The 15,862-nt window shown below is 57.5% G+C and overlaps 1 protein-coding gene across 3 annotated transcripts; it reads left to right on the top strand.

The window, feature by feature from the left end:
* Window positions 1-661: 661 nt before the first annotated feature.
* Window positions 662-15,085, top strand: YTHDF1 (YTH N6-methyladenosine RNA binding protein F1). Of its 3 annotated transcripts, XM_082670474.1 has the most exons (5): window positions 662-756; window positions 998-1,022; window positions 2,060-2,139; window positions 9,241-10,761; window positions 13,841-15,085. In XM_082670474.1, the coding sequence occupies exons 1-5, from the start codon at window positions 730-732 to the stop codon at window positions 13,865-13,867; spliced, it is 1,680 nt and encodes a 559-aa protein (XP_082526600.1). In that variant the 5' UTR covers window positions 662-729; the 3' UTR covers window positions 13,868-15,085. The 3 variants fall into 3 exon arrangements, with proteins under 3 accessions (XP_082526600.1, XP_082526601.1, XP_082526602.1); XM_082670475.1 differs by lacking the exons at window positions 662-756; window positions 998-1,022 and adding an exon at window positions 2,244-2,418 and having other exon boundaries at window positions 2,085-2,139; XM_082670476.1 differs by lacking the exons at window positions 662-756; window positions 998-1,022; window positions 2,060-2,139 and adding an exon at window positions 2,315-2,422.
* Window positions 15,086-15,862: the final 777 nt, after the last annotated feature.

The following is a 15,862-nucleotide window of genomic DNA, read 5'->3' as shown; positions in this document are numbered from 1 at the left end:
GCCTGGGCGCCCCTCCAGGGGTTGTTGGAGGGGCGTTTGGGGGAGAGCTGCGGGGTAGAGTGGACTGCAGCCTGGCTATAAGTGGCTTTCGGTGGGTGGCCGCACTCGCTGGCTCGAGTTTCTTCACATCTGGAGAACCAGCGCGGTGGTGCCACCAGGTTCACAACCTGCACCAGTCTGCGCCTGCACGCCACGCGGCAGCAGCATCATCGCCCCCGCTGCGCCTGCTGGCGCGAGGTCCGACAGATGCACACCTGCTGGGCGGTCCCCGCGGCGCCACTGGACACGCCCATGTGACTGCCCAGGCTCGCCCCGCCCTGCCGCGCGAGACTGGGACCCGGGTGTGAGATCCATCCCGCCGGGCGGCGACGCGCAGGCGCGGCGCGTGGCGGCTCGTCGACCTCCCGGCCTGCCCCGCGTTCGCTGACGTCGCGCAGCCTCGTCCTCGCTGCCGCCGCCGCCGCCGTAGTCGCCGCTGCTGTCGCCGCCGCTGCAGCTGCCGCCGCCGCCGTTGCCGCCATTGAAGTCTGCGCCTCGTCAGTGCGTCTCGTCCCGCGCCCGCCCGCGAGCGGCCCGCGCGCCCAGCCACCGGCGCCGCCGCCCGGACGGCGCCCGGGGAGGAGGCGGCGGGCCCGGGGCCGCGAGAGCGCGGGTGACAGGCCCGGCCTCGCGGGGAGGCCCGAGCCGGCGGGCGCCCCGGCCCCGCACCGCGCCGGCTGTTCATGAAGCATGTCGGCCACCAGCGTGGACCCCCAGGTAGCGGTGGGGCCGGGGTCGCGGGGCCGGGCGCCGGGGTCGCGGGGTCCGCTCGCGGAGCGGGAACGCGGGGGCCGGGGTCGCGGGGTCGGCGTCGCGGGGCTGGGCCGACGTCGCCCGGGACCGCGGGCCCTTTGGGGCCGGAGCGCGCCGCCCGCCGGGAGGGGTTCTCATGGGTAATTTTGTGTTCCCCTCTCCCCTGGTGCTGTCCGCTCGCGCGTCTGGGCCTGCGGCGAAGCAGAGAACAAAAGGGCAAGATAATAAAGGTGAGCGGAGTCCGGATGGCGGTGCGGGCCGGGAGCGGAGGGGGCGGCGCTCGCCTAGAGCTCGGCGCGCGTGTTGGGGGAGGAGAGGTCTTGGAAGCGGCAGCCAGAACCGCGGAGTTTTTCTCCCTCTTCTTTGGGGAGACGAAACCTTAGGCTGTGATATTGGGGGAGACGTAACAGGTCGGAAGCAGGGAGTTTTCAAGGAGAAGCAAGCAAATCGGTGGTGAGAGTAACTCCATCTCTCCCTCCCACGGCAGGCTGGTTGATTGGGGTGGGGGAAGGGAAGGAGGCCGGGGGCCCAGCGACCTGCCTGTCTGCGGCCCCAGGTGTGGGGCTGGCCCTGGGGCGGCTGCTGGCCCTTGGCCCTGTACGCTGGCGCCTTACCCCAGTCTTTTGAGCCTCTTGGGATGCTCTGGCTTGGGGTCCACCCCCAAAACTCCGTCTTGGGAGAACTGGTGTCGCTTCATGTTTACTCCGAAGACTGTTTTGAACCAGTGTGTGTGTTACTCGGGTGTAACCAAATACGGTTATCATGTTTTGAGATTGGAGAAGGCCCAGCACTTATTTACCTTTCCCTTCTTTTCCTGGCTGAGCGTGGTGACAGTGGAAAATAAGAGCACAGCCAGATACCAGTTAAGAAGCGTCGCTCAGCTGCAGCTTCCCAGCTTTGCTGCCCACATAGCCAGGCTTTAGGAAGCACCGTTCTCTGTCTGGCAGACATAGATCTCAGCCCACATCATCTTTACCAAAACCTGGTTACGAGTTCCTTGCAGTATTTTGTCTGCACCTATATTTTGTCAATATCTACCAAAGTACGATTAATTTTTATCAGAAACGTAACCTAAGTTATTGAAAGTTTTGTATCAGCTTTCTAATTAGTTGTGTAAGTATCAGTTTTGTAATGTCTGTGCCCATTTTTAAGTAAAAGTGATTTATAGTAGAAGTTGATGGGTATAAACTTGACTATCTTTAATTTCTGTGATTAAAAGGAACTTTAAAAAAATTCAAAGGTAATATTTTGCAACTTCTCATTCTAGTACAAAATGGTTCTTTGCATCAGAAGGATACAGTTCATGACAATGACTTTGAGCCCTACCTTTCTGGACAGTCAAACCAGGTGAGTTTGTTTTTTTATTTTTTAACATTTTTACATTTATTTTGACTGAGGTTTGTAATAAACCTTTATTAGCGTATTTCTGACTTTATTATCCTAAACAACAGAGAAGCAGACTATAAAGTACTAGAAATAAAGGAAGAGGCTGACAAAGGCTTATATTGAAGAGCAGCTTCACGTTGAAGGTGGGGCATGCGTGCGGGGAAGCTGGTTTTCTCTCTGGAGGAAATGGTGTCCCACGCGCCTGGCAGGCACGCGGGATTCTCGTCGGCCTCAGCACTGGTGGGTGAGTGATGCACTGCGTTAGACAGAGCGGGGGTGTGCGGAGTTCTCTGAAGTTTTCCGGGGACTGTTTTTAGCTCTGGATGATTGGACGTTTGGTCTCGAGCAGCTAGAGCAGGACTCTGGAGTGAGACTGTGGCCTTGGGCTCTTCACACCGCTGCTGACTGTGACGCTTCTTCGATGGCTTGCCCCCTCTGTGCTTGCTTCCTCTTCTTAGGACAGTTGGAAGAGGCGGCTCCTGATAGGGTTGTGGGGAGGGTGAGACTAGATGGTGCCCAGAGAGCTCAAGGCGGCACCTGAGTGAGATGTAGCCACCTGTTCTCTCAGGTGTCGCAGGCTTTCTCAGCCTTGGCACTAAGGGGGTTGGGGACAGAAACGCTCGCTGTTTGGGGGGCCTTGTAGGATGTTGAGCAGCGTCCCTGCCCTTCATCCGTGAGCTGTCATTAGTATTTGCGTACCACCCTCCGCATAACAACCAAAAACGCCTCAGCAAACATCTGCTGGGGGGCTAAACTGTCCTGGTTAAAACCACTGGGCTAGTTGGAGTTGAGGTTTAAGCAAAAGATCTGCCGCTTTTAAAATGCACAGTGTATGTTTGCTTTAGAGCAAAGTCAGGCTCTGCCTCTTCCCTGTGGGATGAAGCTAGTCTGCCCTTCTGTAGAACGTCTTAGAACTTTTCTCCATTCTTCTCCTCCTGCTGCACTTGGCAAGTCAGCAGCTGAGGAGCCTGAGAGACCCTGTTCAGGGGGCCCCCTGAGGGCCCACCCCTCCTCTGGGCAGGACAAGGGGCTGCTCAGTGACGGGCTTTCAGCCAGAGGTGATGGCAGGAAGTTAAGTGGACTTACTTATTTCTCTTACGTGATTTGCTCTAGCAGGTGTTGTGTGTGGATTTTAACCAGAGATTCAATGGAGGGGGTCGCTTCACTTGGAATCTTTTTTTATAAGGTAGGAGCTTTTGATACCCAGGAGGATGTCTTTAAAAGTGGAGCAGATGACTTTCTGATGTCAGGGGAGTAGTGCCAGCTGGCGCGCGCTGGAGACGCCGCGTGGAGGCACCGCGGTGGGTTGGTGCTATCAGTGGACGGCCTTAAAACATCCTCTTCATCTTGTGTGTTAAAATGTGTACTTGTCAGCAAGATGATTAATCAGCATGTCACCTAGGAGTGAATTTATTGAGAAAACTCTTAATTGAGAACAGACCTTCCAGAAATGCCCAATTGTTGCAGAGTGTAGGAAGCGTGCAACACGGGAGGGCTCTTAGATCCTAGTTTTCCCGGCCTTTTCGTCGTACGGATGAGGAACCTGAAGGCCAGAGAGGCTCTGCTGTGCCTGGTGGCAGAGCCAGGCTGTGGACTGAGGGTCGGTACCTCTCACCCAAGTGTGCAGCGGGATCCTTTGGTCCTGTGTTCGCCACTCGTTTCTTCACGTGGGCTGTGATGCAGTCAAGGGTCCCTTGAGATTGTCACTGCCTCTAGGTGTGGCCTCTGCCGTGACATCCAGCCCAGACTGCTAGTGAGGAAGCCGGAGCGGAGGTTGGTGTGGCAGGAAGCAGTGAGCGCACACTTCCTGTCTGTCCACTTAGCCTTTACTGAGGTGGTGTTGACGTGAGATGAACTGCCCGTGTTTAAAGAGGACGGTTTCACGTGTGGCCTTTCCCTGGTACGCATGCACACCTGTGGAGCCGTCACCGCGGTGGAGGTCGTGGGCGTATCCGTCAGCCCTGGGCTGCTTTCTTACCTTTCTTAACCCAGCTGTGGTTTGTAGTAGCCGGTTGGAGACACTCTGGTGTTCTGATTTGTGACGCCTTAGCGCTTCGGAAGACTTGGAAAGCATTTAAAAGCGTGCCTTTCCGTTAGCTGACTTGTACCACGCTCGGGGTGGGTGCGCTTCCCTCAGAAAGGCCTGGGGACCCTGCCCTCGGTGTGTGTTTTCCTTCCTAGTGGCACCCCGGAGCATCCTTACGTAGCAGACTTGAACTACACTTCAGTCAGCTGTTTGGACACGATGGGGGGAGAGGAAGCACGGGGGGGCGGTGGGGGCCCAGGGGCGAGGGTGTGGGGCTCTGACGCTGCTGGCTTGTCCTGACTTCGCCCTCCTAAGGGCCGGCCTGCTTTCTCGTTCTCTGTTTTTTTCTTTGAAAGGTAAGGAAAGACTGCAAGGACCCAGAAAGTTCCTGCTCAGAGTTTTGGAGACAGCGCCTCTGAGTTTGGTGTAGGTGCTGCTGGCCAGATGCCAGGCCGAGCGTGTGGACGGAGAGGTTACCGGGGATTCTGCGTCTCCACTCAAGCACTCAGTTGTCGACAGCCTTGTCAGCGTGCCCGGTCACGTCTGACGTAGACAGAAAGGAGAAAAGTCAACTTTTTCGTTTTTCCTCTTTAATAATTCAGCTGTGTTCTAAGTGTACTGAGAAGCATTCGCCTTTTAGGAATGTTGTATAAATTTACTCGTTTCAGGTTCTAGGGCTGATCATTTGTAGTTGCTTTAAGCCGTGCTGTTGATCGAGTCCTCTGATGAGATGTGGGTAGAGCTGCCCGGAGTGCTGTGGGGTGTCCGCCACTTGAGGGTCAGTGTGGCATCTCTTCGAGACCTCGTGTCCACTGTCTCTCACGTGCCGTCCGTCCTGCGTGGTCGAGCTGACAGTTACGCCTCTCTGCTCTCTTGGCAAGAAGCTCCTGTCTGGCCACCCTGAAGGCTCCTTCCTTGGAAATGGTGCTCAGCTGTCACTCAGTGTTTCTGTCAGGTTTGGGGGCGTTTCCCCCAGCGGCACAAAGCTGGACGCACCGACGCCTTCTCGCAGCGCCTGCGCCGTGCAGAGAGCCTGGAGGAGCTCAGCCCGCGCCTTGCTGCTGCTCCACAGTGGCTCCGGGGGCCTGGGTGGGGGTCAGGGGGAGCACTTGGTCATGGGCACTGGTTGCCAGTGGCTGCGTCTGGGAGCCGGGGGCGTCCTTCAGACGCGGCGATGGTGCCGCCGAGTGGCATCGGGACACACTGCTCACCGCTGTGAAGCTGCTCAGAGCCGCGCACCTCAAGGGGGGAGACAAGCGCAGAAATTGTGTGGGTGTCGGAAGCCATGGTCTCCTCTGACCTGACCTGCAGCCTGAAGCCCAGGAAAAGCGAGCGGCCAGCCGCACCCCAGGATTTTCCCCAGGAGCTGTGGGCGTGGGGGGCCTGCTCTCAGCCCTGGGTCACTTTGTCACTGCTTTCACAATTGCCCTTGGTACCTCCCCTCTTGCATAGTTTATTCCAGCCCCCTGCATCCCCCACGTAAATGCTTCTCAGCGTACGAGGTGTTCCATGTGCCTTGGCGTCTGAAGCCTTGGGCTTTCCGTTTCTCCCTCCAATCCCTCTTCTTGGTCACTGTAATGGTTGAGTCACTTTATTGTTTGTGAACCTTAAAGCATTTGAGTAATTTCAGAACTTCTCAGAAAAATGGATACAGGAATCAAACGTTCCAACTTTCAAGCAGGTGGTTTTGGTCATTGAGCATGAGGGTTTTTTATAAAACTGGTTAAGTTTTGTTTTAAGTACAAAAAACTTAATTATAGAATAGGTTTATGGGTTTATCGTGTTTTACTGTTTGGTTTTTCAAAGAAAGTCATCTAGGGGTAAGTGTCACGACTATTGGAGTTTATTTTGTTTGGAGTGCCCATTTTGTTTATCACTTTTGACTCGGTCACAAGGAGGCGCCCTGAAAGTCCAACGCTTGGGGGTGTCTTTTCTACTGTCACTGGACTAATTCTGCCTTGGAGACCTGTCAGCCTCCCTTTCTTGAGTCCCTAAGTTATACAAAGGCTACAGTTAGACGTGTCACACGTGAAAGTGGTCTTCGGGGGGGCGCGGTTTTACCTGCGTCGTCCTTAAAAGAGTTGGTTCCATGCTGCTCCTTTGAGTAGCCCCGCGATGCCTCTGCACAGAAGTATTAATGCACTAAGAGAAAGGGCGCGATTTGTCGTCATCCCTTTGGTTTCTGCACCCACATCCCTGGCAGGTGAACTTGGGCCTCTTTACCTGGGCTGCACAGCTAACTAAGTAGATGGCATGTTTGCTGTCGCAGGAGCCCAGCTGGGGAGCGTGGCTCTGAAGAGCCTGAGGCCGCGGCTGGGCGGGCTTCTGAGGGGCTGGGTGTGAGTTCGAGCAGTGCCCGAACCCTGCGGTGCCCCTGGCGGCCTTGTGTTGCAGGTCTCTGAGTGGCACGGTTCAGTTTCACTGTGACTCGGGGCTGGGACAGTCAGCCTGAGCACTGCGGACAGTGGCCCGAGCCCTGGTGGCAGGGGGCGGGGCGGGGGATGCGGACCGCAGCAGGGAAGGCCCCACGGGTTCTCCTGCTGTTCCTGGCAGCTTTGCCTGTTACTCCGCTGCTTCACTCTTGGAGTTTGGAAGGAGACCCAGCAGATGTGGTAGAAGATGGGCTGCCAGTAAGGGGATGAAAATGGATTCAGTTCCCAGCACCGGAGGTCACTGCATGCAGCCTGCCGTGCACCCCGCGGCCTGGTGGGGACAGACGATGTCGGGAGGGCTCGGCCAGGGCCAGCTCGGAGCCCTGGGGATGGCGGTGCGGGTGGCACGCGGCATCTGCTTAGTAAACCACAGCTTCTTACCCTGTGAACTTGAAGTGAGGCGTCTTCGTTCCTTTTGTTGTATGAATTTAAGTGTTCAAGGGAGAGCTGCAGTCCAGGTTATTTCACGATTTTCCAGTAAAGAGCTGCAGCCTCACTGGTGCTCTCCTCGTAGTGACCTGCCTGCATTGACACGTTGTGGGAGGAGAGGGTGGAGTCCTCCCAGGGCTGCCTCCGCCTTGGTCCTACCTGTGGCTGGGTGAAGGATTCGGGGTTGCCGGCTGGCTCACCTCCTCTTTCCCTGGACAGTCCTGGCTGGAGGTGGCTGAGAACTGCCCATCTGCACGATGGGGTCTGTGTGACCAGGGTGTTGGGCTTCTCCATTAATAGTGAGGTTGGGGTGGACTTGAGGGACGTGCCGTGGTTAACACAGTGCTTGTGGTCTCACGTTTTAAGGGAAGTCCTGTTGTGCTTAAGGCTGAAGCGTGGGTCAGAAGGGAGGTGCTGGCCCCGTGGGCTCAGTGTTCCGTGGCCGTGCTCCTGTGGCTCCGGTTGGATGCGTGGCTGTGTGGTGTGGATGCCACGCAGCCCTTGGGTCCTCTCTTCTCCCGAGTGCATTCCTTGTGTGCGAGGGAGGCCGCGTTGATGTGGCCCCGCCACTGCCGAGGTGGGTGCCCAGCTGATGGGGGAGGAGAGTGCTGGCCTCCCTTCAGAAGGCTTGTCCCCATTGTGCTGTTGAGGCACCGGTGGGCGCCGAGGTCAGAGGCTGGAGGCTTCCACCCCTGGGGCTGCCCCACCTCACAGGGCAAGTCCGCCACCCTGGCCTCCCAGGGACTGACTCTCCTCAGAGCAGCCCCTCCTGCGGGCACAGGGTGGGTGGAGGCAAGCAGGGAGGCGGGGCTGGGGGGCCACAATGCGGGGGCCAGAGTCACTGAGATCCTTTCAAGGGCAGTGGCTCAGGCGGCTCCCCTGCATTCAGAGCACTGATGACGGCCACTTGTCTGGCTTTTTCTACCCCCTGAGAATCTCAAGGATTCGTGTTAACAGGCAAATAGGTATTACTCCATTTTAAAAGTGCTTCTGGAATAGTCTGCCGTCAAGTGGAGCAGCCAGCAGGAAGGAGGCGTGATTCCCGAAGCCCCAGGAATCCTAGGATGGGGCAGGGGGGAGGAGGTGCCAGGGGGGACCGGCGGAGGGTGCCTGGGTCAGCACATCCCGTGCTGGGCCGGGATGTGCCGAGGAACTGGCCTGTCCTCCACGGGACTTCTGGGGGCTCCGGAGAGCTACTCCCTGTTCTCATTCCAGTGAAGCAGAGCCTCCTCCAGTCACCTGGGACACCAGCCACCCTCTGCCGGCCAGGGCAGCGGGTCCTCTGACTGGATGACAGGTGCGGGGTCGGGGAGGAGGGCTCTAGCCGCCGCTCTGCTTGTAGAACTTTCTGGTTACTTGGGCGAACTATGCAGAAATCGGACCAGAGAACTCCATGTTTGCCCCCGCTCTGCTTTCCTTCACAGCCTTTCCGCTCTCGGGCCCAGTTCTGACCAGGACCCCTGGGTGAGTCTCTCTCCAAGGAGACGTCTTCCCAGAACTGCTGACCCCAGGTCTAAACCCGGCCCTGGGCAGCTTTCTTGAACCCCGCCCCCCCCAAGGGGAGGCCCTGCAGCTACTTAAACTCCTCCCAGGGGTTCCGGCCATCACACGGAGGCACATTTTCAGTAAGGGTCTCCCCGCCGTAGCCAGCTCCCCTCTGAGAGCCCCAGGAAACGGTGGGGACTGAGGGGCCCAGACCCCTTTGGGCTCAGGGGTAGGGGCGGGGCGGGAGTCCTGGGGGTCATCCAGGTGGGTCATCAGCACGCCTGTAGCCCTGAGCTCGTGGCTGCTGCCTCCTTAAAGCTTGCTCACTTGGCGCTGTGCTGTCCGTGCTGTCAGTGTCCTGCGTAAGCATTATTGCCAGTGGGACAGAGACCTGTTCCTCAGGCTGAGTGCCTTGAAGTGGGCCACTCTTCAAGGTGCAGTGGAGGGGTTGCTGAGAGGATTGCTTCACCTAACTTGAATCCAGATCAGTTGCAAGTGACCCTTTTGTTTGGAGTGGCCCCTGGGTCGTCTGGGCGTCGCCCTCTCTGTCCTGGCTGGGCGCGCTGGGAGGGGAGCCGGTGCTGCACAGGCCCGTTCCCCACCAGCCTGCACTGAAGTAGGCGTGCTTGACGTGGCAGCGCCTCCTCCGGGTCGGGACACGTCTAACTCATCACGTGCTTGTTTCCGCAGAGTAACAGTTACCCCTCCATGGCCGACCCCTACCTGTCCAGCTATTACCCACCATCCATCGGATTTCCCTACTCCCTCAATGAAGCGCCGTGGTCTACCGGAGGGGATCCTCCAATCCCATACCTCACCACCTACGGACAGCTCAGTAACGGAGACCAGCATTTTGTGCACGATGCTGTTTTCGGGCAGCCTGGGGGCCTGGGGAACAACATCTATCAGCACAGGTTTAATTTTTTCCCCGAAAACCCCGCCTTCTCGGCCTGGGGGGCGAGTGGGTCTCAGGGGCAGCAGGCTCAGAGTTCAGCTTATGGTAACAGCTACACCTACCCGCCGAGCTCCCTGGGCGGCACGATCGTGGACGGACAGACAGGCTTTCACAGCGACACCCTCAACAAGGCCCCTGGAATGAATAGCCTGGAGCAGGGCATGGTGGGCCTGAAGATCGGGGATGTCACCACCTCTGCAGTCAAGACGGTGGGATCGGTCGTCAGCAGCGTGGCGATGACGGGCATCCTTTCCGGCAGCGGCGGGACGAACGTGACCATGCCAGTGTCGAAGCCGACCTCGTGGGCGGCCATCGCCAGCAAGCCCGCCAAACTGCAGCCGAAGATGAAGGCGAAGAGCGGGCCCGCCGTCGGGGGCGCGCTGCCCCCTCCGCCCATAAAGCATAACATGGACATTGGCACCTGGGACAACAAGGGGCCCGTGCCCAAGGCCCCGGCTCCGCAGCCCCAGCCGGCCCCCCAGGCGGCCCCCCAGCCCCAGCCAGCCGTGCAGCCCCTTCCCACCCAGCCTCCCCCTCCGGCCCCACCACAGCATCCGGGCCCCCAGCAGCCGCCCCAGACCCGCTGGGTCGCCCCTCGCAACAGAAGCACGGCGTTCGGGCAGAGCGGGGGGACCAGCGGCGACAGTAACTCTCCCGGGAGCGCCCAGCCCAGCGCCACCCCGAGCCTGGAGTCCCACCCCGTCCTAGAAAAACTGAAAGCCGCCCACAGCTACAACCCCAAGGAGTTTGACTGGAACCTGAAGAGCGGCCGCGTGTTCATCATCAAGAGCTACTCAGAGGATGACGTGCACCGCTCCATCAAGTACTCCCTCTGGTGCAGCACGGAGCACGGCAACCGGCGCCTGGACAGCGCCTTCCGCGCCCTCGGCAGCAAGGGGCCCGTCTACCTGCTCTTCAGCGTCAATGGCAGCGGCCACTTCTGCGGGGTGGCTGAGATGAAGTCACCCGTGGACTACGGCACCAGCGCCGGGGTCTGGTCCCAGGACAAGTGGAAGGGCAAGTTCGACGTGAAGTGGATCTTCGTCAAGGACGTGCCCAACAACCAGCTCCGGCACATCCGGCTGGAGAACAATGACAACAAGCCGGTCACCAACTCCCGTGACACCCAGGAGGTGCCCCTGGAGAAGGCGAAGCAAGTGCTGAAGATCATCGCCTCGTACAAGCACAGCACCTCCATCTTCGACGACTTCTCGCACTACGAGAAGCGCCAGGAGGAGGAGGAGGTGGTGCGCAAGGTGAGTGTGGGTCCCGGGGGTGCGGTGGGTCGCTGGCAGGGGCGGGGGACGTCTGAGTGGTCACCACCCCGGAACCTGGGGTCCTTTTCCAGTTGTTAAGAAACACTGGTGCACACACTCTTGTAAAGGACCTGCGGGTAACTTGCTCCTTTTCTCTTTGTGAATTATGATGTTTTCTAGAACAGTGCTTCCTAGTCTCTGTCCAGCCAGGAACACTTAGAAATACTGTTCTGTGGCCCTGGGGTGGACAGGCGGGGCTGCTGGGGCAGATACCCCACCGAGGGCCTCGCTGGGCGTTGCCCTCGGCAGCAGGGACGCTCTGGTCTAGGGCTCGCTGCTTGCTTCTCTCTCGAAAACCCAATATCCTGCAGTTTTTGGAAACCTGAGTTTGCTCGTCTAGAGAGTAGAAGGGCAGGGGAGGGGGAGGTTGGAATGCAGGCAGTTCATAACTGAAATGTGTGCGTCTAGAGTCACAGCGAAAACCCTTGGTTGGGTCTCTGAGTGGGTCCCAACCTCCTGTGACAGCCCACGGAATGAGTCTGCTCTGTAGGAGATCAGGGCTCAGAGGCCTGTCAGTTGGCCCAGAAATGGGAAAAATAAGGACATTGTGACACACTTGGCAAAGCCACTTCGTTCAAGAGAGTTCGTCCTGAGATTCTTCCTGCTGTTTTGGTGTTAAAATGTTCTTTCTTTCGTGAAATGTCAGTTGATAATAGGTGGGTTTTCAACCCCTGTTCAGTCCTCTGTATTACAAAAAAAAAAAAGCGTTACCCATCTGGGAAGTTCAGTGTCCTGAGTGTTTTCCGGCAGAAAGGCTTGTAAATGGGGTGTACAGAGAACACAGTGCTGGTAGCGGTTTTAAAGTTGTACAAAACTAACAGCTCACAGTTTGCAAAACTTTGAAAGCAGGTTGGTCCCACTCTCACTCTTGGGCGGAAAGGAGAAGGGCTTATTTCCAGTTACTGCGAAATTGGGTATAAAATGAAACACCAAATTGCTGGATTTGCAGGGACAGGACGGAGATCATGCTCACGAGACTTGACGTCCCTGGTGACTGGGCGCCGGCTCTGCGTGTGTGGCGTCTTAGGTGCTGTGGCCCTGGGTTCTGCTGGTTGTGATGAGCTGAGGGGTAAACTTGTGCCCCGCCCTGGTGGGTGTTTGAAGGTGCTGGTGACCTAGAACTTGCCTCGTGATGGAGCTGGCGCGTCAGGAATGGGCGGAGGAAGGAGCAGCCCTCCCTCAGACCCTCAGGGCCCGAGGCTTCCAGGTGTTACTGCAGCGGGCTCGGCCCGCTGTCCTCTGCCGCCCAGTGTCCTCTGCCGCTGGGCTTCGCTGTGAGGCTTCCCCGGGCTGCTCCTCCCTCCCCCTGGGGCACCGAATGCTCCAGAAGCAGGTGAGCGCCTGCGAGGAAAGGTGTGCGGGCCAGCTGGGCTGAAAGCCTTTGTCCACAGGGGTCAGCGTTCCATTAATCCATGTTCTGGAAGCCCGACCTCTTGCTGTCCTGGTGGCCTCTCTCGAGCTCGCTGGACTGTAGAGGAGTGGGGGTGGGTCTCAACGTTGCCCCAGAAACTTCCACCAGGACGCTTGTCTTCAGGGCTCGTTCTGGAGTCGGCAGCTGGCACTGCTTTCCGTGCAGGAGTTGGGTGTGTCCTTAAGAAGGACGGGTACTGAGATGAGGTTGGGAGCAGCTCCCTGAAAACCCTGAGCTTGCTGGCGAGGCCACTGCCACCAAGAAGGCCGCCCTGGAGACTCTCAAGAAGTCCTTTTGTTGATCAGCTGGAGTTTGACTCCATTGCTTTGAAATGATCATGACGCTTAGAAACACGTTGTGTTGAAAGGTAAGATGTACTTGCCCTTCTGCAGGAGTGCTGGCTGTCCTGCATCTCAGCCGTCCATCTGAAAGCCAGCTGGCTCCTTAGGGAAGCACCAAGTCTTGTGGCAGCTGGGTCAGACCCAGCCCTGCAAGCCTCTGGGTTTTAAATGTAGAAACAGCCACTCCTTAGGGCGCTTAAAATAGTGCAGGTTTTAAGTGACAGAGTCAAGCTGAAGAGTCCCTCATACGACTGGACTGGCCACGGTCCGGGGTCAGCTCTGCACAGGCACGCAACTCAGTGGAAAACCGGGCAGACAGGGTTAGGAGTGCGCCGTCTCTGTTGGGTTTGCTGTGAGAAGAGGCTGTTCACAGTCTCGGGGGTGGTGGTCCTTGTAATGGTTGAAGGGAGTCGGGGCTTTGGGAGGTGCCCACGCTTGTCGGCACCACTCCAGCCGCAGCCACTTTGAACTCCAAAGAGAGGCTTGCGCTGCTCTCCAGGAGGGGCGGTAGCTGTGGTCTTCCTCGGAGGATGCAGAACACGGAGCTCCTGATCCTTCCGGTTCAGAGTTCAGGGTGGGGAGGCAGTGTTAATTCTTGGAGCTGTGGCCATCCACCCACCCAGCCCGGCTCACCCACATGCTCTGGGGCTTTTCAGGACCGTGAGACGGTTTGAAAAGCACCGCAGGTGCCCTGCCCTGGTGACGGCACAGAGGATGTGGGGGAGTCAGCGTCTTATGAACCTGAAGACACACACGGTCCATTTCTAGCAAAAGAGAGGGTTTTGCTTGTGTTGTACATTACACGTGTAGTGATCCCAAATGTTTGGGCGTTGCGTCATCGACCAACCCCTGTCCGGCAGTGTCCATTACCAGCTTCATCCTGCTTGAGGGGGGCAGGAGGAGGGGGACTGTTCCATGTCTCAGTTGAATCGTAAGTAGAGGCCTAGATGGCTTCCGGCAGGCAGGCAGCCGTGGGGAGGGACTGAGCTGCGGGTCACAGGCTTGTCACACACTTTGGGAAAGGTGGTCCGCTTGGTGGGAGGAAATAAACTGGCCAGGGGAGTCTTCCCTGCGCAGGTGGCCACCACGTCAGGCGGTTATCAGGCGCCCATTCCGTGTGGCCAGGACCCCGAAGCTTGGAACTGTCTTGGGCGGTGGCCCCTGCAGGGAGCCGGGTCCAGATCTGGCCACAGCACCTCAACCTGGAGGGAATTTGTCTGCGCGGCACGTTCGCTCACTGTGTTAAGCTTCTTTTCTCTTTTTACAGGAGCGGCAGAATCGAAACAAGCAGTGAGGACGAAGCAGGTTCTGTACCGTCAGACGTGGGGCTGGCGCGGTTGGAGAGTGTGTGCTCGGTGCTGTCTCTTGGCGTCGGCTCTGGCCGGCCTCGCGCAGGGCTCGACTGCTCGCATCTTTACGTTCTTTGTAGTTTATTTTTGCCCAGATGATCTGGATTTGTTTGTATTTTTTCTATGTATTACAGTATTGTAGAACTCACCAATAAAGGACTATGTTTTCGTCAGCTTATCAGTCACACTGACCTAATGTGAAATATAAGTATCCTTAAAAACAAAAACCTAATCCATCCCAAAGATTTATTATTATTATTATTGGTGAAAATTATGTTCTTATGTTCACGGTCATTTAATATCTTTACATGAGACTTCTTGTCTCTCACCCCTTTTGCTTTAATAGCGAGCGTAAGAACCCGTGCGTCGTCCGGCATTTAGCGTGTTCTGTTCAAGGGCTTCCCTTCAGGATATGCCGAAGTCACAGGCTGATGACCGCCTCGTCAGCCGCTTTGCCATTTCGTCTGTTACCTGTCGTCTGAATGCTGATCTGCCCGTTTGATTTCTACTGGACAGAAGGATAAATTCCAGTCTCCCCAGTTTGGTGAACCTGCTGTTTCCTGGGAACACGGGTCTTGCACAGCCGTGCGCGCCCGGCGGCTGCTCTGCTCCTACTCAGGCGGTGACCACAGGCCCGCGTGCGGAGGCCTTCCTCGTTGTGTGCAGGCCGTTCGCTCCCCCTTTTCTTCACTGGAGAGTCCTAATGCCGTTTCACGTTTTTATGCCAATAATGCTAAGCTTTAAACCTGGGATCTGGTAGTCCAGACGGTGTGATGGGTGATGCCACCGATTGTAAATTTCAGCGTGCGTGTCTAGTTTTTTTCCTGTTGAATGGGTACAAAAAAGCAAACAAACAGAAAACCTTTTAGAAACTGAATTTGCTGTCGTGTCTTGTGGGACGAGGGGCCTCCGAAGCACTCGCCACGGGAGTTCGAGCATGAAAGCGGTGTGCACGCCTGCCTGGCGCCCCGCACACGAGCCGGGCAGAGCCTCCCGTGCGGAGCGCAGGTGCTCTCTGAAAGCTGTACTCGCCAGGCCCTCCGAGTTACAGTTTAAGCCGTTTTATCTAGACTTGTATTTAGAACATGTCACTTTCTCTGAACTGTTATTGCCTGTACGGAGTCACAGACGACATCGGATAACTTCCTCTAGGAGAATACAAGCCTTAATAAACAATACCTATTTAGCAAGTCTGCGGTCACTTCATTCTTCACCCCGTTTTACCGGTTAATGTTTTTGTTTGTTTTTTGCTGTACGCGGGCCCCTCACTGTTGTGGCCTCTCCTGTTGCAGAGCGCAGGCTCCAGACGCGCAGGCTCAGCGGCCATGGCTCACGGGCCCAGCTGCTCCGCGGCATGTGGGATCTTCCCGGACCGGGGCACGAACCCGTGTCCCTTGCATCGGCAGGCGGACTCTCAACCACTGCGCCACCAGGGAAGCCCACTGGTTAATATTTTACTTGCAGAGCTGGTTAAACGGGTCACTTCGAGAGGTCCGTGTGTCTCCCATGTCTGCCAGCCGTTTCTCACGTGTGCTTGGCCGTCGGGTGGCCTCAAAGAGCAGGTGGCTCCCGGCTCGTCAGGTGGTCGGTGGGCGATGCGCTGATGGCAGTGCTGTGACACGGTGCCCTGCCTCTTCCTGCGAGTCAGCGGCAGAGGCCGTGACAGGATCAGCTACCAACCGGCCTGTGCACCTGTTCCTTAAATGGCACAGGCTCTGAAGGTGACCCCCAACGCTGCCAGCTCGCACCAGCCCTGGATCAGAGGGCGGCTGCCCTGCTGGCTTTGGGGGCACTCGGGCCTGAACGTTCCCGAGGAGGGAAAGCTACGCAGGTCGCGGTGTGGAAGGGTCAGCGGGGACCTGGCGTCACATCTCGCTTACAAAGGGCTGCTGCTTGTCTGCCCTCCCCAAAAACCCAGCCGGTCAGCCCACCCAGAAGCC

This window comes from Grampus griseus (genome assembly GCF_964374135.1).
Source record: "Grampus griseus genome assembly, chromosome: 14".
Classification (NCBI taxonomy): domain Eukaryota; kingdom Metazoa; phylum Chordata; class Mammalia; order Artiodactyla; family Delphinidae; genus Grampus; species Grampus griseus.
The sequence above is the reverse complement of the archived record's forward strand: the minus strand, read 5'-3'. Positions and strand labels throughout refer to the sequence as shown.